The sequence below is a fragment of the Globicephala melas genome, chromosome 6 (assembly GCF_963455315.2).
Source record: "Globicephala melas chromosome 6, mGloMel1.2, whole genome shotgun sequence".
Taxonomy (NCBI): Eukaryota; Metazoa; Chordata; class Mammalia; order Artiodactyla; family Delphinidae; genus Globicephala; species Globicephala melas.
The window spans coordinates 12,473,372-12,499,290 of NC_083319.1; the positions used below are offsets into that span (position 1 = coordinate 12,473,372).

At 36.5% G+C, this 25,919-nt stretch overlaps 2 protein-coding genes across 6 annotated transcripts in view; both read right to left on the reverse strand.

Moving 5' to 3' along the window:
- Nucleotides 1-25,919, reverse strand: part of RABGAP1 (RAB GTPase activating protein 1) — a 159,121-nt gene that overhangs the window by 45,279 nt on the left and 87,923 nt on the right. The window lies entirely within an intron of this gene.
- GPR21 (G protein-coupled receptor 21) lies at nt 15,010-21,193 on the reverse strand. The gene is made up of 2 exons (XM_060300456.1): nt 21,075-21,193; nt 15,010-20,655 (listed from the first exon to the last, which is right to left on the reverse strand). Exon 2 carries the CDS (start codon nt 20,261-20,263, stop codon nt 19,214-19,216), a length of 1,050 nt encoding a protein of 349 aa, XP_060156439.1. The 5' UTR covers nt 20,264-20,655; nt 21,075-21,193; the 3' UTR covers nt 15,010-19,213.

Sequence of the window (25,919 nt, forward strand, 5' to 3'; positions counted from 1 at the left end):
ACCTAGAATTGCCAAAGAGTAAGGAAGAACTTCCCCCCTGACTCACACCACAAAGAAAACAAACCCACAACAATGGGAACATGTCAAAGGGAAACATGAGCCAGAGTTCCCAGTAGCCAAAGCTGGAACAATGTAAGCAACAAAATTAATGAAGTATTACTGGATTATAATCTAAAGTATAAAATAAATATCCATGAATCTATACTTATATAAACAACCAAATAAGTAAATAAATGGGGGGAAAAGAGACAAATCTCCCATGAAGAAGAATTCCAAATAATTTATGAAAACACCCTGCCCTGGGACTTCCCTACTGGTCCAGTGGTTAAGACTCTGTGCTTCTACCACAGGGGGCCACAGGTTCGATCCCTGGCCGAGGAACTAAGATCCTGCATGCCATGCGGCACAGCCAGAAAAGAAACACACACAAAAAAACCACCCTGCCCTTATGGAGGGAGCCCACTCCTGTGTGCGCTGTGCACAGTGTCTTCCTTCTGAAGAGTACAGTATGGTAAGGGGAAAAAAAGAGTAACGACAATGGAGAAATCTGACAAACATGACCATAGCCAGATGATCAACGTCCACACTAATAGTGACAAGTCATGTTGATGGTACATACCCTTGATATGAGGTAATGAAAATGGGAGTTTACCTTTGTGTTATTTTTCCCCTAAACTCATAACCTTATGAGAAAAACATCACACAAATTCCAAATGAGGGACATTCTATAAAATACCTGACCAGTATTCCTTAAAGCTGCCAAAGTCATCAAAAACAAAGAAAGTCTAAGAAACTGAAACACAGTCAAGAGGAGCCTAAGGAGACAGAAGGACTAAATATAACGAAGTATCCTGGATGGGATCTGTAAGAGAAAAAGGACATTAAGAATAAACAAAGGATATCTAAACAAAACATGGACTTCAGTTGATAATAATACATCAGTATTGGCTCACTAATTGAAACAAACATATCCTACTAAGATTTGCACTTATTAGGCACTCAATAAAATGGTGGACTAAATTTGTGGAATAAAACTGGTGAATGCTGTGGGTACAAGCTCAATAGTAATAAAAAGGAGGCTCTGTTGATGTAACTGATTTCTAGATGATTTCTTTCTTGTCCCCAATTCTTATGCTCTTTTTAGTGTATGTAAGAAAGCAATAGTGACGTTTTGTTACCTTCTTAAATTGTAAGGCTTGTCTAAAATAATCTGTGCAAAGAAAAATCTAAGGAAATAACATTTGTGCTGTTTCCTTCTCCCATCTTGGTTTTGAAAGTCGTCCATTAGGTCAAATCACAGTGGTACCACATTCTGTAATTTTTCTGGATGACTATTTTTATACCTTACTGTGAGAATTGGCTCTCTGAGTAACTTCTCAGGATTAACAAGGTACTGGGAACTGACGGAAACCCTCTGAATACACACCCTTTGTAAACTCAAGTTGAAAAATAGAAAGCTAAGAATGGCAGGAAGAAAAAGAAAGTACCCAAACAAAGAAAATGCAGTGGAAGGTTGCCATGAGAAATAACCAGCATAGAGAAGATTATTTCCAAAGTAGCTTGTTGCCTAAAGAAAAAGATCTTCTTAAGACTATCCAAAATGTTATAAATGCTTTGTTAAAAGCCATCATCTAATACTTATGAAAACAAAACAAATACCACCAAAATTCCACTCAAATCCATCATGCTATATCCTCTCTTTACAATATGTTTCACAGAAATAAAGTAATTTTTTGGTTACATTTTGCTCTTTAAAAGCCAGCTACAGATTGTCAGAAGTGATTTTAAAGACTCAGTTTTTTAAATTCCCTAAGAAAAAAACTCAAAAGAAGGAAAATGAAATTGAAGGAATACTATACTATAAAATTAATAAATAAGGACTAAAAACCTTCTGGAGGTAAAATCATTTTTCTTAATTAAACGTAACTCCTGTCATTTGTAATTTAACTTCATGTGTTTTGGAAGTAGCAGAATTGCTTAAGTGCAAAGGTTAAGAATAAGACTTCTAAGCCTATGAAAACAGATGTTCTTGTGTTTGGGCAAGATCAAAATGGGCCTACAAAAACCTGCAAAATCTGGAAATTTCATTTCAATGGGTCATGTTAAATCTAATAGCATTTCTATTAGCACCATTTTAACAGAGTCAAAAAAGGTGATTAAGAAAAACAGTTAACAATTATTTTAGTTAACAATTATTTTGTCGCTTAAAAAATAGCTCTGTCTTTTAAAATCAAATACTGTAGCCATCTTAAGGAATGCCTCACAGGAATTCTGACAAAATAAAAAGAAGGTATGTAAGGTATTCTTAGCCTGAGATTTAATAAACAGATTTAAGGTTTACCATAAATTCTCTGACACTGACTGCAAAGTTTTGTGTGTTATTTTTCTAAGAAGAACATTCTTAGATTTTAACAGATTCACTAGAATGTGAAGCTTCATAAGGGCAGAGATTTCTGTTTTATTCACATGCATCTCCAGCACCTAGAAGAGTACCTGACAAATGGTAGGAACTCAATAAATATTTTCTGAATAAATGAATTCTCAGGGGATGTATGGTACATATAAGGTTCAGAGCCACTTACTTCCTATTGAAAAACTCACCTTTACAGACTTAAAAATAATTATTTAAGCCATAATAACTAGAGCGAACAAGGATCTGTACTCATTGTTCTAAGCACCTTATATATGGATATATCATATAGCTCTACCTGTGTTAACAACAACCCCCTGAGGTGGGCTCTATTATGTCCCCCATTTGGCAAAAGAGGAAAGAAGTTAAATCACCTGGCAAGCAAAGTGAGGAGCTGGGACTGGAACCCAACTGGTTCAGCTTTCTAGTTCACGTTCTTAACCCAAATAAACATACTATAAAAGTGAAGAAATTCTCTTATCAGTAGTGAATGGCATTTATAATTCCTAATATATGAAAAAATGCTTTTGTCTTCTAGACTCTTACAAATAAAATCAACATGATACAGACTTTGAAAATGTGCTTCCTCCTTTTACTCATATGAAGGCTATTCAGTGTTTATGAAAAAGCAGAAATCACTAAAGCTCTAATTACACAGAGAAATATATGATACTCTTAAACATAAAAACAAAGTGAAAAAAGTCTCAACATGTGGCCCTTTTGTAAATTATTCAAAGAAAAGGCATTTTCCCTAACTGCTAGGTGGCCTCCAACATGTATCTTATTTCAGGTTTTAAAATAAAATATGTAATATTTTAAATTATTATGGTTTTATTCTTTGATTAGGGTTGACCACTTGATAGATGTATTGTTAGACTACAATATCCTGGCCTCTCAAAGAACCGCCTTCATGAAACTGTGCTACTGGCATGTTTTGAGACACTATTTAAAAAAAATTGCCATAGAAATCTTGTATCTCGTGGTGGTGAGGACACCTCCTACCACATTACTCAGTGTCCTTATCAGAAATTCTGTTTCTTCTAAAGAAATATGGCTATTTTTTCCCCCATGGACAATGATTAAATGTCCATTTTTGTTTTGGCCTCCAGAACCCTCACAACCAAATTTGCAGCCCAATCTTAAACAATACAGGAGGTCATGGCCTGTATATCTGTGTATTATCTTCCTGTTCTATCTCTATTTTCCAAATCTCTTTCTTATTTACATTTTCCTACTTTTCTGAATTGTAAATATTCTAATAAGGTACCTCAATACCTTAGTAATGAAGTACAGTGTATTTGTATAAAACAAATTAAAGCCCTTCAATAGCATTTCATAGTTCAATCAACAAGATTCTAGAATCAACAAGAATTCTAGAGCCATCTGATTGATGGGCTCATTTAACACTGACAGCGCAAAAACATTTTTACCTTAAATTCAGATTTCAAGAACATAAAAATGTATAGTCATGCAAACATAATTTTACTTGTCCCTATGTAACTAGCACCACTGATCTCCAAATCAGTTTTCTTTCAACTTGCAGTGCTGTTATTCTATACCAATGCAATAGCAGGAATTTTAGTATAAACTGGATTTGTGGGTAGATATTACTTTGTAAATTTATCCTGGTGATTTGCTCTTATAGGCAAAAATCGTAATTCTAGTAAAACTGCCATTGAATAACATTTAATAAAAGATTTTAAAAGCTCGACCAATGGGAGACAAGAAACTAATCTTTAATATTTAAATAAATGAAACACTGTATTCAGCAATTACTACTGTATTCAGTAATTAATGTTTTAAAATTTCCATTCCAAACACATCAAACACAGAACAAACTGTAACTAAATTTCCATAAACATGGAAGTAACTGAAGGCACTGCAGAATCTGGCTACAACTATGTGAAGACTGGAGCTGGACTTCTGACAAAGAATAGAGAAGACGGATTTTAGGTGCTCTACCGAGGTCACACGATGTAATAGAACACAATGTGATAGTTAGAACACTGACTCTAGGGTCAGGCAGTTCTGTGTCTGAAAACTGCCTCCCCTACTTCTAATTGTATGACCTTGGATAAGTCACTTAACTGGTCTGAGCCTTAATATCCCTGGTCTGAGCCTTAATATCCCTATCTGTAAAATTTATGCAATGGTCACTGCCCTGAAGAGTTTATGAGAAGCAAATTAAATACTGCATGGAAGGCAGGTAGCATAAGGCCTTGCCATCAGTGACAGCTCTTTCCCATCAGACTTGAGATTTATGATGTTGGCCTATTTCCAACCTTGGGAGAGAAGCCAAAGGGCAAAATGTGTACTTGGCAGATTTTCCCATATTTGAAACTTAGTGAACTACTGTGAGGGATCTGCAATTTTAGAGAGTATCCAATTCAGAAATCCATTGTATCAATTTATTTTAACCAAATAAAACTATAAAGATAAATCAGGTAGCAGAAAAGCTGACACAAAATATAAATGGTACAATGACTGTTTTTTAAAACCTATGAACTGTGCTAACCAAAACATTCTAGGAGCTCAGAATGAAATATCTTTGCTGATTATCTTAAAAAAAAAAATCATTTCTCAGAGGCAAAAATCCATTTGGGTTTCTCTATTATCACTGACTCATTTAGTAAAGACCTCTGCTATTTCAAGACAATCAATTAACTATACCAACACCCAATGCTACTAATCCTTCTTTACTCTTTTTTCCCTTCCAGTAAGAAAACAACTTGCCCCAAACATGCACAACAAAAAGACAACTATATTCTATAATCAATGAACTGCCAAAGAATCTTTTATTGCAGAAAGCAGACTCCAAAAGCAGCCTCCAGAAACGTTTGCCAAATAAGCGCCGCTAACTTTAAAACATTTAGCATGGTTATCAGCTGAACAGTTATATACTTATTATGTTGAGTCTATATACACAATGTAATAGAAAATTAAATGGCTTCTTCAGAAAACACAGCTTTTTAATAAAATAAGGTACGGCTATCACATTGTTTCAATCCAAATATGGCATTATAGTGCCATTCTAAAAATAAATCGAAGTCCCATGTGATATGCAGCCTTTTAGCTATGTTCATTTCCTTTTAGGGCTCAAGTTTCCCACAGGAAAATTATTCAATGTTTGGCAAAACTGTCCCAAATCATGTATAGATAAGGCACAACTGCTAACTACACCGTCAATCTTTTCCTGCTTTGCTATTGTTGATTCTCATTCACAGTACTCCATCATGGAGAGGTCCAAGAAGCAGGAAATACTCAAGAATTTTTATCTGACCAAAGTGAAACAAAAAATGTCATTTTGAGTAAAAAGGTGTTGAGAAGGTAATTTATGAGTCATCTAAATTAGAAGACCCAAAATTATTACATACAAAGTCATATTCCAAATATGTTTCTGATAACTGTGATGAATTCCAAATACTTATTTCAATTGTATTATTTACATTACTGAGCAAAACTACATATCAAATACCCTTATAAAATCTTCTCAAAATCACCCACTCTCATAATACAACACACACACACACACACACAAAATCAAGACCCATTCCCCAAGCGATATTTTTTTTTAATCTTTTTTTTTTTTTTTTTTTGCGGTACTCTGGCCTCTCACTATTGTGGCCTCTCCCGTTGCAGAGCACAGGCTCCGGACGCGCAGGCTCAGCAGCCATGGTTCACGGGCCCAGCCGCTCCGTGGCATGTGGGATCTTCCCGGACCGGGGCACGAACCCGTATCCCCTGCATCGGCAGGCGGACTCCCAACCACTGCGCCACCAGGGAAGCCCTCCAAGCTATATTTTTATATAACCAAATCAATCAAATTATGATTTCTAAGAAAATGTTTATGAATGTTTCAGAATGCTTAGCAAATATTCAGTTTTTCTTTAAAAAGCTAGTTTCTTCTGAAAATAACAAGTCTTAAGTCAAAGGTTTAAGTATGCCTGTTAAGTAGCAAAAATACAAAGCAGCTGTAAAATGACTAGCTATATTGAAATGACTTTAAGCTCTATAGTTCTCTTTTATATAGTTAACAAAATAATCTATATGAGAAGCTGTGTTTGAATGCTATTAGTCACAAACATCTCCATCAGTGAACTGCTGAACTGCATTTAGAATTCTGTAAGAGGTCTGCATTCATAAACATATTCACAGACTATAGGTATATGACCTAGGCTTCAATGTTTATTTTAATTATATCTATTTATATAGCTTTCAGGCAAAAATGATATTTCCTAGAGCCCCAATATATAAGAAAATCATGTTTAAGATTTTAATTTTCCTACCAAAGAGCTAATCTTAAGAAACAATTATCAAGAAACAATTATTTAAAGATTTAAAAGTTATCTTATTCTATCATTAATGTATAAAGCTATATAATTAGTTAGATCTTTCTCTATTAACCTAAAAACTTAACGGCACATAGGTATCATACCAACCAAGGTCTATTAGTATCTATGTGGTAATGGCTTATTAGATAGGTAGTAAGAGCCAACCTGGAATTAAACTCTTTTTATGTTTTTGTATTTAAAATTCCTGGGTAATAGCAACTTTAAAAAGTACTGGATAAGCAATGATCTTCAATTTTATTTAAGCAAAAACTTCACCCTCGGGGCTTCCCTGCGCGTCCGCCTGCCGATGCAGGGGACATGGGTTCGTGCCCCGGTCCGGGAAGATCCCACATGCCGTAGAGCAGCTGGGTCCGTAAGCCATGGCCGCTGGGCCTGCGCGTCCGGAGCCTGTGCTCCGCAGCGGGAGAGGCCACAACAGTGAGAGGCCCGCGTACCGCAAAAAAAACAAAACAACTTCACCCTCCAATCTCACTAGCAGTACAAATAATATAAATACCAATGAAGGCATTCTAGAACCACGCATTTCATGTATTTTTACTTCCCCTTTCTGAGGTGACTGCCACTGATCAAGAAAACTTTCTAACTAATTAAGATTTTTCAAATCTTAATTTGTTTGGTTGAAAGTACCAATGGAAAGACTATTTATTTTATTTCATCCACATCAAAATCTGAACACTTGTTTCTTTTTTTCTGAACCTGCTGGCAACGCACATTTTCTAAGCACTTGACCAATCAAGTGACTGAAAGGCTGAACAATCCTTTGGACTTATTTTGGTGTCATGATTGAGTCTAAGGGAGGTCTAAGGCCGGGATTCTAGTCCCAGTTCTGCAACTAATTTACTTTGTCACTACTCTGGGTCTCCCTTTCCCCATTTGAGAAAGGAAGAGTCTAGACTGAACTCTAAGGGATCTTCCAGCTCTGTCACTTTAGGATTTTATATTTATGTTATTCACCTACTCAAAAACCTTAAGTCCATCTACAATTCCTAATTAGAGTCAAAACCCTTAGCCTTTTATTCCAGATCAGGTAGCCCCAATTTATCTTTCTGACCTTACTCCATTACACCTCAAATTGAAACCTCTGGTTCATCCATATTGCCCTATTCACAAGGAAGCTAACAGCACCTGCTAACGTGTACTGAATGCTTACTGCAGACCAAGCAACTGTGCTAAGAGCTTTACATGCAATAGCTCATTAATTAAGCCTTACAATACTTGTATGAGATAGTACTATTAGTTAAGGCAACAGAAACTAAGAGGGATAATGAACCTTGTCCTAGGTCTCACAGCTAGTAAGTGTCAGGGCTAGGATTCAAAACTAGGTCTGCCTGCCTCTCAAGCACATACTTTTTATCACTACATATTACATGGATAAAGTATATAAATGGCCCATCTTCACTGAGGCCTTCGAAGCTTAAAACACCCTTTGTCACAGTTTTACTTTTTTCCTAATATAACTCATTTTTAAGGTTCAATTAAAGTGATACCTCTTTACCACTTCAGTCCCAAATTTCCTTTCCATCTCTAACCTATTAAAGCTTACTGTAACCCCCAATGACTAAATATATGTATCTTAATGTCTGAGAATTGTATAGGACTAATAAAGTACATCTAAATATATGTATCTTAGTGTCTGAGAATTGTATAGGACTAATCCTCCTGTGGAACATACAATAAAAGCAGGACAAAATACATAAAACATCAGTAACATGATGGAGTAAGCCATCAAGGCAGAACTTTAGGTTTATGATCCCTGAGAGAAAGAGGCTCACCAAGCCCCTCCACGTTCACCCAGGGCCTTTCCTCTGAGGGTATTTACATCAGGCACTGGAAGTTACTGGGAGATTCTGACTCTGTGTGACAAGGAAATAACAGCAACAGTCTTCTACTGAGCTTCTATGATGCCACCATGCACAATTCTATATACTTAAGATGTGACAGTATCACATTTTCACAATAATCGTAACAAGGGGGTAAAATCCCATTTTACAGAGTGGAAAACCAAGGGCCAGAGATTCCAAAATCCATGCTCTTTTCACTATCTTCTTTTTTTATCTCAGAAAAACAGTGATCTAAGAGTATAAAGTAAATACAGTAACAATGTAAAGAGTTTTACATTAATGCAACATGCATCTGATCTTGAATTGACTCCTATAATATCAGAGTCATCTTCGCTTAAAGATTAGTATCCTTCTGAAGTTCTGACAGATTAAATTATCTAATCAACTGTCAGAACTAGGATCTAAATTTTGTTTTATTTCCTGCGCTCGGTAGGCTACACATGTATCTTTAGTACAATGACTGCTAACTATACATGATGTTAACATAATCTAAGTAGGAATGCTTTTAATTCCTACAAATATCATGTCATGAAGGAGAATTTTTTTAAATGAAAAAGGCTTTTAAGTCAGATTCTGCTCCCCAGGGGCCAATGAAGACAGAGACCCTCAAATGGATTTTTTTTTTTTTTTTTTGGTCTAGCTATAAATAAACAGCTTTGGCAGTGAGGGTTTCCCCCGTCTTTCTGGAAGAATTTTCAAAAATATATCATGCTATTTAATGCTGTAACTTTTGCTTTCTCCCCAAAATACTGTCTTGCTAATTCAATTCAACAAATGTTTATTGAAAGCTAAGAGGCACAATTTAAAGTTTTACTTTGAAAAGACTCTTTCATATTTTATTCAAAGCCAATACAATCTTTTTGTAACACTCCAATAAAGCATTAAGTGACTACTATCAAGGCAATTTATCATGAAGACATACTTTTTAATTTGCTAAAGGCTTCTCATGTCATAGATTGTTTGATAATTGTAGGTCACTTTATTAGGGTCTTTTGTCTGTTGGCCCTTTGGGTTCCTTTAATCCTGTCCAGCTGAATATTTTATGCCAATCTCATTCAACGGGTGGGAGGAGACAGGACTACAGAAATCTTACTCTACCCAGAGCTCAGCCCACCTCATACACTGCCTTCTAAGGAAATCTAACACACATTTCCTTACCTATGACTACCACACAGTAATCTGCATGCCTCTTGTGATCTCAGAATGCCAGATCTTACATTATAGATACTTGTATACCAGTACACACATACTCATCGTATACATAGATACATACACACATTTGTTTTCATGTATTCCTTCCCATGATGTCAAAGAAGATGCTTTCTAATATCTGCTGTCTTCTCTTGGTAAAAAACAAAATTAAAAAAATCCAGAAAGATTCAAACATACTTATGAGGCATAGTAGTAGTAGACTAGGAATCAAAAAGGTCTTACAGCCTCAAAACTCAGCTTCCACAATTGTCAAAGAGGGATAACATCCCTTTTGCCTGTTTTCCTAGGAGGATGAAATGAGATGATAAATAGGAAATTGCTCTGTACAAGGCCATAGGTAAATACAGTGTGCTATCACGCCCTCATGTTCTACTTCAGTAATATGTTCTAAACCTACACTTCCTGGTTTCCTTCTATCAATGTTAAAATTTATCTGCCTTTATCTGAACGTGGTCTATGCTTTCCATAAAAAATAATACACCTACGCAGTTGTAAAGGTCAAACCATACGAAGCGTACAAAGAAAAACAGCAGACCCCTTATACCTCCCACCCTATTCCCTGCTGCCCAAAGGGCAACAATTTTCATCTTTTTTAGCTGTTTGTGTTTCCTTCCTAGTTCTGAACAAAATGCATAAATTGCTACTTTCTGGCTTTTCTTTTTTTTTTAAGACTTTCTTGTATGGGAGATGATACTGTAGCTCTATTACAGTCCCAACCCCCCCTACCCTCCACACATACTTCCCCCTTCCCCTCATCATGACTCTCAACATAATTTTGCTACAATTTTTGGCTAAATCTATATTTCTCATAACTGAATCACAGAGTATATCATGATTAGATTTCCTTCTTTCATCTTCTATTTTTTCTGAAGTTACTAATTGCAAATTTTTTTCTTTCCCTCAGTGTTCTATGTATCTACATTTGTAAGATGGGTAAATATTTTGAGACCTCACATATCTCAAAATGGGTTTTATCCTCACATTTGAATGAAAGTTTGACTGGGCATAAAATTCTAGGTTAAAAATCACTTCTGGGACTTCCCTGTTGGCGCAGTGGTTAGGAATCTGCCTGCCAATGCAGGGGAAAAGGGTTCGAGCCCTGGTCCGGGAAGATCCCACATGCCGCGGAGCAACTAAGCCCGTGCACCACAACTACTGAGGCTGTGCTCTAGAGCCTGCGTGCCACAACTACTGAGCCCGTGTGCCACAACTACTGAGCCCGCATGCCACAACTACTGAAGCCCACACGCCTAGAGCCTGTGCTCCAAAACAAGAGAAGCCCCTGCTCGCCACTAGAGAAAGCCCGTGCACAGTAACAAAGACCCAACGCGGCCAATAATAAATAAATAAAATTTTAATAAAAAAATCACTTCTTAAGTTTGAATTTATTCCCAATTATCTTCTTGCTTCGTTGTGGTAGAAAGTACAATGCTATTCAGATCTCTGTACTTAGGATGCTTCTACTATCCCATCCCTATTCCAGACCAAGAAGCTTTTAGGTTTTTCTTTATCTCCAGTGTCCTGAAATTTTATGATTTGCCATCACAAAGTCTTTTTATTACACTAAGCTGATTGGTCCTTTTCATTATGGAAACTCATATCCTTCAGTTCCATAAACTTCTCTTGTGATATCTGAGAATTTCTCCATTCTTTTTCTCTATTCTGTTTCTGAAAATCATGTTATTCAGACATTGGGCCTCCTTGATCACGCCTCTAATTGTCTTGCTTTTTACCTCCTTTATTGTCTTTTGTTTCACTATCTGCTCTACCTCAATTTTATCTTCCAACTTTTCTAATTTTTAAAAATGTCTGATTATATTTTTAATCTCAAAAGCTTTCTTGTTCTCTGTTTTTTTTTTTTTTATGGCATCCTTTTTTCCTTAATGGATGCAAAATCTTCTCTGAAAATATTAGTTACAAATACTGGGTTTTTTTTTTGAAGTTTTCTTCTATGACTTGTTTCTGTTCCCTCTGATTTGTTTTGGGCTCTGTGCATTCATAATACATTTTCTCAAGTCTATTCGTAAGACTTTCTCTGGTTAACTGTTGATATTAAAAGATAAGGAACAAAAAACTAATTGGAAGCTCTATATGCATGGGTAGGATTCGCTGACTGATGGGCATCAACTTAACGTGACTGGGCAGGGACTGTCGGAACTGAGAGCCCTTAGATACTGGCCCCCAGACTAGACTCCTCTTATCTCCTGCTTAGAAGGTTTAAGGCTAAGAGCATTCTGGGAGTGTAGTGGGAAAGGGAAACTGATTATTTAATAAGCAGACTTTCTCTTGATACTCTTGTTTTCAACAAGGTGTCTCAGTCCCATTCTCAGCTATGCCTGGCATCCAGAACGCCTGTGGTTCAAACTCCAAAGAGTAAGTCTCCCATCCTCTGCTGGGATGGTGAAAAACCAGTGGTCTGCTAGGGCTAACTTGGATGGGGATCAAGGTGGTGTACAGTGGAGGAGTGTGGGGGTGGGGGATGAGTGACGGTATCTAAACGTGCCTTCAATAAACTTTCTAACAATTCTTCAGTTTTCAGCTTCATACTACTCTCTGCCTGAGAGGCATATCAGAAGTCTAATTCCCACATATTTACTGGGTTTACTGGCAGATCCTCTCTGCCCCTCCCCCAAATTCAGCTTTGTCAATTCTGCTGAGTCAGTTACCACTTGTCCACTGGGTTTCCATAACCCCAAATTTTGTTAGCTTCATTCATCTGCCATCAGCTCTGCTCTTCTCTTTGTCCATATGTATTATACTTTTGTCATTCTTTATAGTGGAGTTAACAGAAATAAATATGCATACTAAATCTGCTATATTTAGTAGGAAGTCTGTCACATATTTTCCAAGTATGGGAGTTAGTTGATATATTGACAAAAGTGTCTTAATCTCTCTAAGCCTAAGTTTCCTCACCTGTAAAACAGAGTTATAAAAAAAATTTAAAAACTGCCTGATAGGTTTCCGTGAGAATTATGTGAGGTAAGAATGTAGGCTCTGAAGTCAGAAAGACCTGGGTTTGAATCCCAGATCTTCCACTTATTAACTGTTTGTCTCTGGCAACTCAATCTCAGTTTTCTCATCTTTTTAATGGGGTTAATAATAGTCACTAGCTCATAGAGCATCAGAAGGATTAAACAGGACAAAGTTTATAAAATTCTTCTGAAACATAACAAGCCTCAGTTAACATTTATATCATTGCCCATAATGCTTTCTACACCTAAAATTACACACACAAGAACAAACACCTCGTAACAGCCTATTTAAGTCTTATTCAGGACTTGGCTGAGTGAAGGCAAACTCCCACTCCTCTGCAAAAGCAACAAGATATAATAGGAATGGATGATAGATTAGGAAGTAGGAAGTCTGGGTATTATCATAAATGGCTGTGTGGCCACTGGACTGGTTTCCTGACTATAAAAAGAGAGAATCAGACCAAATGATCTCTAAGGTCTTCTACAGCTCAAATGTCCCTCCCTATCTCCTTTGTGGATGATCTGACTTTCAAAAATTTAATGTCTCTATTCTAATTACCTGACTGATACTGTTAATTTTTATAGGTATTTTCATATATCTTGCTTTTCCAACTACACAGTATATATTCACTCCATGAAAACCAAGATGAGTTGCTTCCCCAAACTAACAAAGTAGTAAGGCCACCCTTTGAATACTACATCAGAAAACAATGTTTCATGGTAAAAGTGATATATAAAACCACCAAAAAGAGAGAGAATGAGTTAGCAAGCTTGTAAGACTGTTAAAACTCACAAGGAATTTTACCAAAAGTAACAAAAGAAGTTAATTTAAAGAAATAATATGTCAATTAGAAGGTAGGTTGGTCAGTACTGGAAGCACAGATGATTTCAACTTTTATTAGGATCCCAATGACCAGGTTTTCTGATTTCAGAGATGGAACATCAGGCTCAGTCTTATACCAGTAAATTTTCACATTACAGAACCATATTCTAAGATTCCATCCTCACTAAGCAACATTCTGAATATGGTTTGGCTTCCCATGAAGATCTACCAATAGAGAAAGACTGCTCCCTATTGCCAACAATTTCTTATTTTAAACTAATGAAGTGACATTATGATTTTATATACTGGCATAATGAACCCACCCAAGAAACAGACCCATGGTGTGCCAACTGTCCCACCAGTAGGCCTCGGTAAATTCCTCCTGATAAAGTCACTCTGTGAAGCTTTTTGAAAGACAGATCACAGAATTTTTCCATATGAAACATCTGAAAACTATAAAGTTCCATAAGAAAGGAATCATGTGATCCTTCTTTGAATCTCTGAGGCCAGCTAGCTATACTACCTGGCATCTAGTAGAGCTTGCTACATAAGCGCTTCCTGATTGCTTCTTAAACTTTTCCAAAAAGCCAGTTATTGCATAATACAATTTTCCATACCCTATAGCAGTATGATAAGCACTTCACTCTGAATCCATGACCAACAGTGTGTTAAGAAAAGAAAGGGAAGATAGAGCTAGAAAAGTGGTAAAGACTGAAAGAAAAAGCAAAACCAAAGAATTAGAGCCATTTCTTTCACCAAGCTATCCTATTCTATTGCTCCTCTTTCATAGTGACTGATTTTTACAGCCTATCTTATCTGCATCTAGAGCCAAGATCTTACCCATGCTGTGAGAAATTGGCAGTTTGACAGCACTGCCTGAAGTTCCCTGGGCCGAGGCTACACAGTTTCCAGGAGTAAAGTTACCTAGCATATAAAGCACACACATTCCCACAGTAGTCTCTTGGTACTAAAAAGAGATATTTATTATATACAGTCTAGAATGGCTTTGATCAAATGAAAAACTGCTTATGGGCTTTGGACTACCCTTTGAACATCACTGCTCTATAATGACTAGAAGAATAATAGTGACTAGAAGTAATAATTAGAAAGGCTCATTCATTAACTCCGTAAAACTTACTAAAACTTCTGCTCTAAGCCAGGTCCTATGTTAGATTTGGGGGTTAAAGGTATGAAGAGACATTGTCCCTGTCTTTAGAGACTTTGGAAACAAGTAAAGAGAGTAAATGTAACAGTTTTGTGTTGAATTTAAAGTTACTGTTATTTTGGGATTGCTAAGTAGCATGGAATAGTCACCTAGCATTGACCTTCAAAGATCTTATGGGGGGGAGCGCCACATTATATGCAGCTTCCTTAGATGTAAAGCTATGGCAGATACAAATAACAGTAATCATTTTTATTTTCAAAGCACTTTACATATTACAAAGTTCTCTTACATCCGTTATCTAATTCAATCCTCAAAGTAACCCTGTGAAGGATGAAAGGATTATTATAAATAGAAGAAATTAAGTGCTTAGAGAAGCGACCAGCCCTTACAAAACGAGTTAATTAGTAACAGAAACCTAGATTCGCAGTTCAAAGTTCATTTTACATATCATGATTCCGTTATCATCCAAATTTTGAAGAAAAGCCAAGTGACTCATTTACAGCCATAAGAAATGTCTAGAATATTCCTTGGGTCTGCAAAATACGTTAATAATATGTACATTTAATATAAAATATTTAGTAACCTGAAATGGAAAAATTATGCAAAAATCAACACAAATAATGACTTATGAAGACTTTAAAAAAAGTTTATAGTTCCATGATTCTCCCCCATCCTTAAACTTCCCCAAATTTCCTCATATAGCAAGAAATTCTGGTTTGCCAATAATTTATTTCACAAATCTTTTATGATTCAAAAACACAGTCAGTAAAATTCCTACAAAGCCATCAAAGGCAGATGTTTTAATCAAACCTGCAAAGCTGAGGAAACTCCCAGAAATCACTCTACCATCTGGGAACTTGTAACCCTGTTGCTTCATTTTCAAGTTCAAAGAGGTGAACAGTAAATGCATTTAATAGTACAAAAATTCAAGTTTTCCCAATCCTTAAAATACTGAGACCATTATTCAAGTAAAAAGGAAAAGCCACTATAAAAGGCTCAAAAACATATTTATCCAGCAATAAACCTTAAATAAAACTCTTTCCAAAATGGAATTTAGGGTTAAAGCCAACAGGTCCATGAAAAATTCAAATATCCATTCTGGTGAAAGATAATTCTTTCATTAAAGTGGAGCACTTGTCCTTTTGTAATTGCTTTTCCGCTCTAAGAGGAAAAAAACACACCTTCACTGAAATCATTGTATAAAAACACAACTAATTACAAATATAACAATTACTATAGTCTTATTTTAAAATTTACTGTGAAATAATTTCAACACAGTCACCAAAAGCTTATGCTTCCTCTGATATCAGCCATATACTATATAAAGTTAAATGGGCTGTCTTGTCAAAGCCTAAGGTAACTGACTCTAAAAATATACTTTTTCTCATTCTGAACTAGTCAGATTGGTATTTAAATAAAACGTCATTAAATGTTGCACTAAATATGCAAGGATGAAAAGGTTACTTAAATACAAACTCTCCAAATGCACCACACAGAAACTGCCCCCAGCCACAGAAGATTGTATGATTGCATTCAAACACAACGCTTCTCCCCAGGATACACACACCACAAGAAAACAAAAATTTTAAAGCAGTACAGACAATGAAATATGAGAATAGAATTGATACCTGGAAGAAACGTTAGAGTTTATAAAGTCCAATGACTACAAGATAAACTGGAAAGACATCTGATATTAAGTATCAACTGGGGAGGAATGTTTTATTTTTCTTTGAAGTTACTATATCTACTTAGTTCCTACTTTAGTTTTAGGCTGAGAGGTTCTAACGTGAAAAAAAAAACCAATAAAAAAAACCCTCTGGCATCTAAATTTGGTACTAGGGCAAAAATATAAAAATCTACTAACAAAAGCTCTTATTAAAAGAGTTGTTGCCTTCCAGTCATTGAAAGCTCAGCTTGATTAGCCATTTCCAGAAAATTAAACAGAGATTTCCTCATTTCCGTAACATTCCCACAAAATCTTTTCCAAAAACTTTTGTTTTCTCTAAAATGGAACCCTACTGCAAGAAAAAATTAAAAGGGCTCAGTACCCCCCCCACACACAAAAAATCTACTGATTTAACATCAGTTTTCCATAAAAATTAATCTTCATGAGTCCCATATCTGAACTAAAAATTGACAAGCAAACTGTGCAAATCTGGACAGGTTACATTCTCTGATATATATGAAAAAAAGGGAATTTTGTTTTCTTAGATCTGTGCCACTTAAATAAAGGGGAATTGTATACAGCTTTTTTTCAGAATCTAACAGAAAAGGTTTTCTACTTCAAATGGCAACTTAACAAAGCCACTGCTAACATAACGTGCAATTCCAATATGAGTTCTAAATTTTGAAACAACTTAGAATCAAATTTTCTAATACTAAATATAAAGAGCAAGCAAGCTTTTGGGAAGAACTCAGAATCTGAAGTTTAAATGCTTATATTCATACTTGTTCTCTTAAAATAAAAATGTTTAAGTAGAATACATTTGAGGTTAAAATCAAATCAATCTCTAAAACCTAAAATCATAAGAATGCCATCTTTTATTTTAAAAGGGGGTAGGAGGTTTTCTAATATGATGATGGAAAACCAAAGCATATCTGCCTGTTTTATAAATATCTATGTCGTTCCTTGGACTCAAAAATCCACATTTCCCTTGGTTTTCTTCTATCTTCAATCTCACTGAACACCACTGTCACATTCAGATTACAACATCTAGCCAAAGGCAGAGATCATGCAAGTTCCCTGAAGACTTCTAAAACATTAAAACCAGTAGAAGAGCAGAGGAAATACTTTCATGCTTGAAGCTGCTGGGAAATCCTTCTCTCCTTTTAGAAAAATAAACCTCTCACTCTAAACATAATTACTTTTAGGAACAAAACATCACTCTACATACAGATACACAGCACTCTCAATTAATAATTCTACAGATTTTGCTAGTACTTTGGCTTAAAAAAAAAAAAAAGCCTATTTAGGAAAGGAACAGTATTCCAAGGATTTTTTTTTCCAGAAAGAGAATAGCAATAGAGAATTAGAATTTCTCCTTCTCTCATTCACATACGGATTCCTTAACACTAACTGAAAGAATGCTTTGAAAAAGAATTAGTTACTACTTTATTAGATGATACCATTTAATCACAAAGAGACCATCTCAATCAACCCCTCCTATTTTAAAAATGAACTAGCTAAATGTACATTGTATTTTCTGACTCAGTTGCCTAGGACCTTTCTTCCTGATATTCTAGTATTTCAGAAAGTCTCTAGCTAAAAAGAGCAGAGAAGACTAAAGACACTTTTCAATGTATTTTCACCATTATAAAAATGGCAGCCATCAGCCTATCATTTAATTATTTTTCAGCTTATTTAAATGCATTTTGCTGTAAAAGAGAAATCTAACTCAATTCAAATATTCTCAATACACACATACACAAAGGCTTGGGCAAAAATACTACAACACAATCACTTTCAGTATACATATTTGTTTAGGTCTCAGTGAAGCATGGCATAAAATACAGCTTAGTTTTTCTATAAATTATATGATTTGACTGCACTTTTGCTTCATGGTTCAATGCAAAAATTTTATTATTTTTTTAAATTTATTTTTTAAGATTTTTTTTTGATGTGGACCATTTTTTTTTTAAGTCTTTACTGAATTTGTTACAATATTGCTTCTCTTTTATGTTTTTTGGTTTCTTGGCAATGAGACATGTGGGATATCAGCTCCTCAACCAGGGACTGAACCCACACCCCCTGCATTGGAAGGCAAAGTCTTAACCACTGAACCGCCAGGGAAGTCCCCCCAAATTTTAAATTAATTTTTAAGTTTTCACATTATTCACTGTATTGAGAATTCTCTCAAGAGACTAAGACATAAAACATTTGACTTTCTGAATGACAGTGTGGAAACCTGCAGGGTAGTTACACTTTGACAGATGTAAAGAAAATTTTAAAACCCTGTTAATTCATCACTGTATTTTAATATTTCCTGTTAAAAGAAATCAATTGTACATGAAGCTCAAACAGCTGGAAAGAACCCAGAAAAGCAACAAGAAAATGATGACTTTTAAAAATGCTGACGCTTTTCACACCCAGGTTCAGTCATGCCAGCTGGAGAGAGGTGTTAGATATGGCTTTATTCATTTTAAGTCTGAGAATTAAATACAGTCATTTCCATGACATTATGGAAATAGGAACGAAGAGCAATTTATCTTCATGGTCCTGATTCTTCTCATTCGAAAGCATTAAAAAAAAATCATTTCTGCAAACTTAAAAGGTATTTTGGATGGATCATTTGTTAACTATTGCTTAGAGTCAAACTATTTTGTCCCATATTTCCCAGTGAACTAGAAATACAAAAAGATAAAAAGGAAACACACACACACACACACACACACACACACACACACACACATAACACAGTGACCCAATATCTGAACCACTTCAGACATGAAATCCATTAAGGGGGCCTTTGCTCCTAACTGTGTAAGGGTCCTTAGCTATCATCTGACTCGCACAAGAAGTACACATGGCCCCTGAGAGGCGCTTTAGTCCCCTTTGGAAGACACTGTTGGAAAGACTATAAATGACACAGTTGCAGAAACTATTACTAATAGCAAGCCAGGTGGTCAAGAAGGATGCGAAGCGGTTGCTGTGGCCAGTGGAGCTCTCCAGTAAGAAGTAGATGATGTATGGCAACCAGAGGATGTAAAATACACTAGTAATTCGGAACAGGACCATGGCATAGCGCTTATCAGGACAGGCCTGCACCTCCCCAGTCTCCCCACTCTGGCTGCTGAAGCGGGCTTGCCTTTCGCTGATTTCCTTTGTGTGCTGTTGGCAGATGCGGAAGATGTTGAAATAGGTGAAGCACACAATGAGGGCTGCTGGGGCATATAACATCATCACGATGAACAGGGTGAAGTAGGGGTCGGTGTGCCAGGACTCCGCACACCACTGAAACACATCTCCATGATATCCAGGTTTGCCCCAGTGGAAAAAGGAAGGCAGGAAGACCAGGGTGGAGTACAGCCAAATCAGGAAAATACACAGACGCAGTCTCCAGGGCGTAACCAGGGTATTATAGGTTAGAGGCTTAGTGATGGCAATATATCTATCGATGCTGATACAGGCCAGAGAGGCCATGGAGACACTCTTCAGAACTGATACTACAAAACCAAATACCTGGCAAGTCAAGGACTCCTCTACTGGAAGCGGGTAGTGGAGGAGTGATAAAGAAGGGACCAGGCAGCTTACCCCAACCAAGAGGTCAGCATATGCCATAGTCTGGATAAAATAACTTGTAGTATGGTGGTTCAACAAAGGTGCACAATGAAATACAAAAATCACAATAATGTTGCCAGAAATAATCAACACAGTTAGAAAGACAATAATTAATACTTCCAAAAGGCAAAAATTGACAGTTTCCAAATAGCCAAATGCCAAGAGGCAAAAAGGGTGGCTGCTCTGATTACCATCCAAGGTAGAGTTCATCTTGAGCTCAGGAGTGATCTCTCACTTCATGCTGCCGCTTGGCTGCTGCCAACAGTTCAAAGGAGCAGCTGCTGTCATTGCGGTCAGCTCTGTGTGTCTGTAATAATGCCCGAGGAGCCTTAGTCCCCAAGCTCCCGATGCTGCTGCTCTGATGCATTGCCTGCAGTGCAATTCCCCTTTAAATCCTTCTTGGAATAGGGAGAACCAGCAGCAGTTGTCTGGCCAGTCCGAGATGCGGCCATAGTACCAGGTTTACCATACACATAGCACCAGGGGAGTAAGGCAAACTCTGTACAATGTCTTCAGGCCAATGAGGGTACGGGGTAGGGGCAGAAGGGAAGGGAGGAAGATTAGGACTTCAGCAGGAGTTGTAATGAGTCTCCTCTGAACAGCTGATAGAAGAAAAGGAAAGAGCGTTTTACATTTTGCATCCAATGCCCTAATCAAGAACCTGGCTAGCTCGAGCTGGTATCACCCCTCCCACTCTATCCCACCCCACCCAGTACAACTATTCACGGCTACCCTCAGTAGCACCCCACATAATTGGTCCTTACTCTACAGAGGAGGCGCAGCAACAGCAAGCTTTCATGATCAACATAAAACAAAATCAATCGCAAGTCAGATCAATCTAACCCCATTTCCTTTCATTTGAGCTTTTCGGGGAAGAAGAGGAATCTGCTTATAGAATTTAATTACCATGAATAAAATTAGCCAAGATAACTTATTTTCTTCATTGATTCCAATGTAATATTTTGCCTCTTAGAAAAATTTCAACAGCATTGATCTGTCTAGCTCAATTTCAGAGTATTACCTGTAATTCAGCATGCTGCGATCCAAACAAAAGCCACAGAACACCTTAACAGAAAGCCTTGCAAAGCAGGAATGTGCCTCAGCCCCGTTTACTGCAGAAATGAGACACAGAGGGAGGGGATAAAGGAGTAGGAGGGGAAATAGGGAGAAGAGGGGCTTGGGAAAAGGAAGAGGCGGGGGAGGGGAAAGAAAACGCCTGTGTGCGCACACACTCCGGCATCTTTAGCAGCTCATTAGAATTCATTGCCAGAGAGGTGCTCCCTGATTTCCAGACTGCACAGTGGGGGAATAACTTAATATGCCTGCAGGGCAGTGTTTGAAGGCTGTTTCCTCGTCTGTCTGGAATCCCCCTCTTAGTAGATGAAGCAGAATTTAGACTGCTAGTAAGGAGAAGAGGTAGTAAGCAGGACAGACAGCAAGCCAGGAATTAGACTGAAACACACTGCCAGAGGGGTAATGGTGAGAGGAAATTCCTACTTTCTTGTAGCATTTCCCATAGAACAAAGAGCAATGTTAAAGAATGAAAGTGTGTTAACAGTGCCTGACAACTGAGGAATCACAATTCAGCACAAGAAGTTCTAGCTAGAAGGCTACATATTTAGCATTAATTTTCTCTCATGATTCACTAAATATGGATCTATTTTAAGAAACGTGACCAAAACAACAAACAAAAAAAAATTAGGTTTTCAAGAGAAAAAATAAAGAAAATCCCATCTACTCTGAATATTGCAGAAACAGCACACACAAAGAGGAATTACATTGTTGCTGTATTTGACACTATCCTATGGTTTTGAGATGCCATTACTTGCTTCTAGTTTGCTGAGAAGTGGTACACAAATATACAAACAAAGGATGGACAAGAAAATGCACCCACTTCCACCCAGGTTTGAAAATTGCAGGAAGTTTCATTGTACAAACTAGCTTTGTATCTTAGAATATACAATCTTGTTTGTGCTTACTTAACACAAGGCAAATTGGGATTTTATTGTGGCTCTTCAGGTGATGTCATAAGTGATGACAATTTTCAGCTAATTGGGAGTGTCAAATTATGACAATTTTTAGTTAATTAGAAATGTGTATTTTTATTGTCTTTTCCTCCAGGTATCTTTGGTCTCTCAATTCATCCTTCTAAGTAAAGTTTCACATAACTCAGTAGAGTAAAATAAAATAAACAAATGTTGACATTTGTAAACATTCCAGAAGGTCTGCACACCTGGATGGAGATACGTGTTATGTGATCCAACTTTCATTTTTTATCTGTTTCACATACATGCTTTCTCATTGCAGGCAATGGTCACTCAATTACATTTTAAGATCTGAAGCGCTGTGCTTACTACACGAAGGCAAGGAACTCAAAAAACCTACTGAGCATAAGCTTGATAGCTGTAATTGACAGGTCTTATTGAAAAAGATGGCAAAGTGTGGCACAGCAAAAAGACCCATGGCACTGCACACCCATCTGGCTCAAATCCTTGCTTCCTTGCTCTAATATTACTTAGCCTCTCTTAGCCTCAGTTTCATCATCTGTAAAATGAGGATCACACTCCCTATTTCATGACGTTGGTGAGAAATAAAGCAGATAGTGTATACAAAAGGCTTACCAATACTTAGTACACAGGGGGTATATAACTTTACTTTCTTCTCACACAACCTCAAACAACCTTCCTAAATAGTCTGTGTTTTCCCACCAGTCCTACTGCATTGCTTGAGGCTGGGGCTCTTCTGAATCCTAAGGTGCCCTCTCTTATTGTGACTGCCCAGTTCTAAGGGCAATGACAGTTATTTCGACACTTTGCTGCCCTGCCTTCCTCAAATACATTGAGGCTATACATATGTAAGGCAAGAAGGAAAGATGGTATGGCACTAGTTATTCCCACTAGACAAACAATTTCTCTGCCTATGTCTCAAAACTTGACTTCACTCCTGAGTTCCCTTTCCTTCTACAATTTGCCTGCTAGTCACACATCTACCTGGATGTCATATAGAGACTTCAACCACAGCATAACCAAAATTAAATACATTTTTTCCCACCAAATAAGACTCTTTTACTTTTTTCCTCACATTTTCCCGGGCACTCAGGTATGAACTCAGAAATCATCTTGACCACTCTCTCCCTTAATATACCATTCTTAGTTACCACATCTTATGAATCTATTTCTATAATGGCTCTCAAATTCATTTCCTCCTTTTAGTTTTTAATACTTTAGGCTATCATTAAATACTGTCTGGACTTCTAGTCTTGTTCATTTTTCTAATCTATTCATTTCTGCCTCGTTAAAATATCCAATAGCACATGCTTCATTATTGTTATTATGAACTCCATTATTCAAGAAGACTCAATGGCTCCTATTGCCTTTCCAGTCTGATCTCACTATACCGAAACCCCCAAATACCCTGCCCTCCAGCCAAACCAGGTTACTCAATATTCTATATATTTGACATAGACTTCATTTTTGAACTTCCATGTTTTGACTGCTTAATAAATACTGAATTAAAAAAAGAATGATTCCTGAGAGTTGTATTTCAATAAATGGAAAAACCATTCACCAAAGTCAAGAGTCCAGGCTTTTTTAACTACTTGTAAATTTGGGCATGTAACTTATTCTTATTCCATCTCAGGTTTCTCATGTATGAAACTAGACAGTTACAATGATAAAAACAGGTAATATATTAACTGATAATTTTAAAGAATTTAAAATGTTATAAAAATGCAACGAAAACCACAAACTGTTACAATACCATTAGTACAATAGTAGTTCTTTCCGTTTTGTTTCTATTTTAGTAAAAGCACTCTAGGAGCTATAATCAAAATATTCATACTAGGAATTAAAGAAAATAATCAGTCAAAAGTTAAATGTTTTGTTTTGGATTAAAGGAAACCATTTTCTCCAGAGGAGACAAATTACTAATGACAAGGGGGAGCAATAAATCTATGTCCTCACAAAAATCTATACATACATTTACCTTTAAAAATAATGCAGTCACATGATTTTTTTAAATAAAAGAGTATTTCTGTATATATGACTGGAAGAAAATGCATTAAAAATCAATTCTACTTTTCACTGGATAGTGGGATTACAAGTGATTTTTAATTTCTTCTTTATGGTTTTCTATGTTTTGTGAATTTGCTAATTTCTATGTGCTATTTTTTACAATCAGGTTAAAAAAAAAAAAAGCCAAAGTAATATGTAACATGTCCCTTTTGGTAAAGCTAACAAAAAACCTGGCCATATGATGCCCTCCCAGAGCCACACTGAATAGATGATGCCAGGTTAAGTCACCTACTTCATGGGGCTCAGCTCCACTCGTCCTTATGCCATCACTGCAACATTCCTTCAGATGGCCTTGGTACTCAATTTAATTCAAAATAGACACCTACAGCCCCAGTTAAAAATTTTTACAGAATGAGAATATAACTAGATGAACCATGTGAAATTGTTAATATTTAACCATTTCATTTCTGGTTAAATATTTTCTGATCTACAAAAATGGAAACTTCTATATGGCTCAACCTAACACTAAAAAATTAAAATAACCAAATCACAGAACTAAAAATGAAAAATGGCAGAAAGAGAAAGGAAACACCAAACGAAAATGAGAAAAGATTGTTCAAATTACATTTATTCTTCTCCCAGCCTCCTCAGCAGTTTATCTATTATAGATGGAAAAGGATCAATCTCAGTGCTTCAAATTCATAAGATTCACTTCTGGGTATTATCTATCACTTACTATTTAGTAAAAATGAGCTTTAAATGTTGATTTATTTAATTATTTTAGTTCAGCTGATGTGGGTGTATTTATATCGATGTCATTCCAAACCCAATTTAATTCCCCTCCCTCTCCCTCATCTCGCACATTCATTCAATCACCAAGTGCCAAGGATTCTTTCTACCTGTGAAATTTCTCTCAAGAAGTTACCTCTTTCTCTATCCCTTCTGCCACTGAAACAAACCAAGTGACAATTATCTCTTGCATGAATTGCTAACAGGTTTTGCTGCAATTTATCTTATTCCATTCTAACTCAATAATACAAATAATAACAATAACAAACCAAGTAACAATTATCTCTTGCCTGAATTACTAGGTTTTGCTGCAATTAATCTTACTCCGTTCTAACTCAATGATAATATAAATAATAACAAAAACTAAGTGGTTAATTTATACTTACCAGGGGCTATGAATTGTACTAAGTGTTTTCATGCATTATCTAAGCTATTCTAACTACTCTACAAATAAGATACTATTATTATCCCATTTTACATATAGGAAACAAAAGGTTTAATTGTAAATTGCCCAATGTCAATGGCCTGAATACAAAACTAGGATTTGAATCAAGATAATCTACCTTTAGATGGACACACTAAATCACTCTGCATACTGCCTTCCAAACCTGAATATATGATTTGCCTACTTAAAATGACTTCCTATTGCCTGAGATATTAAATATGCCTTATTTAAGCTTTCTAAGATCTGGCTCCTACCTACCTTCTCTGACTTTACCAACTTTCACACTCTGAAACTGCCAAGCTCTTTATCACCCTTGAGAACATGCTTTTCCCCTTGACTTTTAACATCACACATGCCATGCACACATGCCCCCCTCTCCTACCACCACAATCCCCCTCCCCAGATAATTCTGAACAAGAGAACTTTTTGAACCCTTAGATGAGAAGTCCTTGTCATTTGCTGCACAACAATATGTATCTTCTTTTCTATAACCCTCATGCAACTTTATTCCAAATGGTTAGTTAATTGCCTGTTTCCCTCATTAGACTGTAGATTCCCCCAAACCAGAGAACAGGTATATTTTATTCATGGGCATAACCATAAGACCTTAACACACGGC

Bases quoted from the DNA above. Each gene is read 5' to 3' on its own strand.
- GPR21 (XM_060300456.1), bottom strand. From the start codon at position 20,263: ATGAACTCTACCTTGGATGGTAATCAGAGCAGCCACCCTTTTTGCCTC.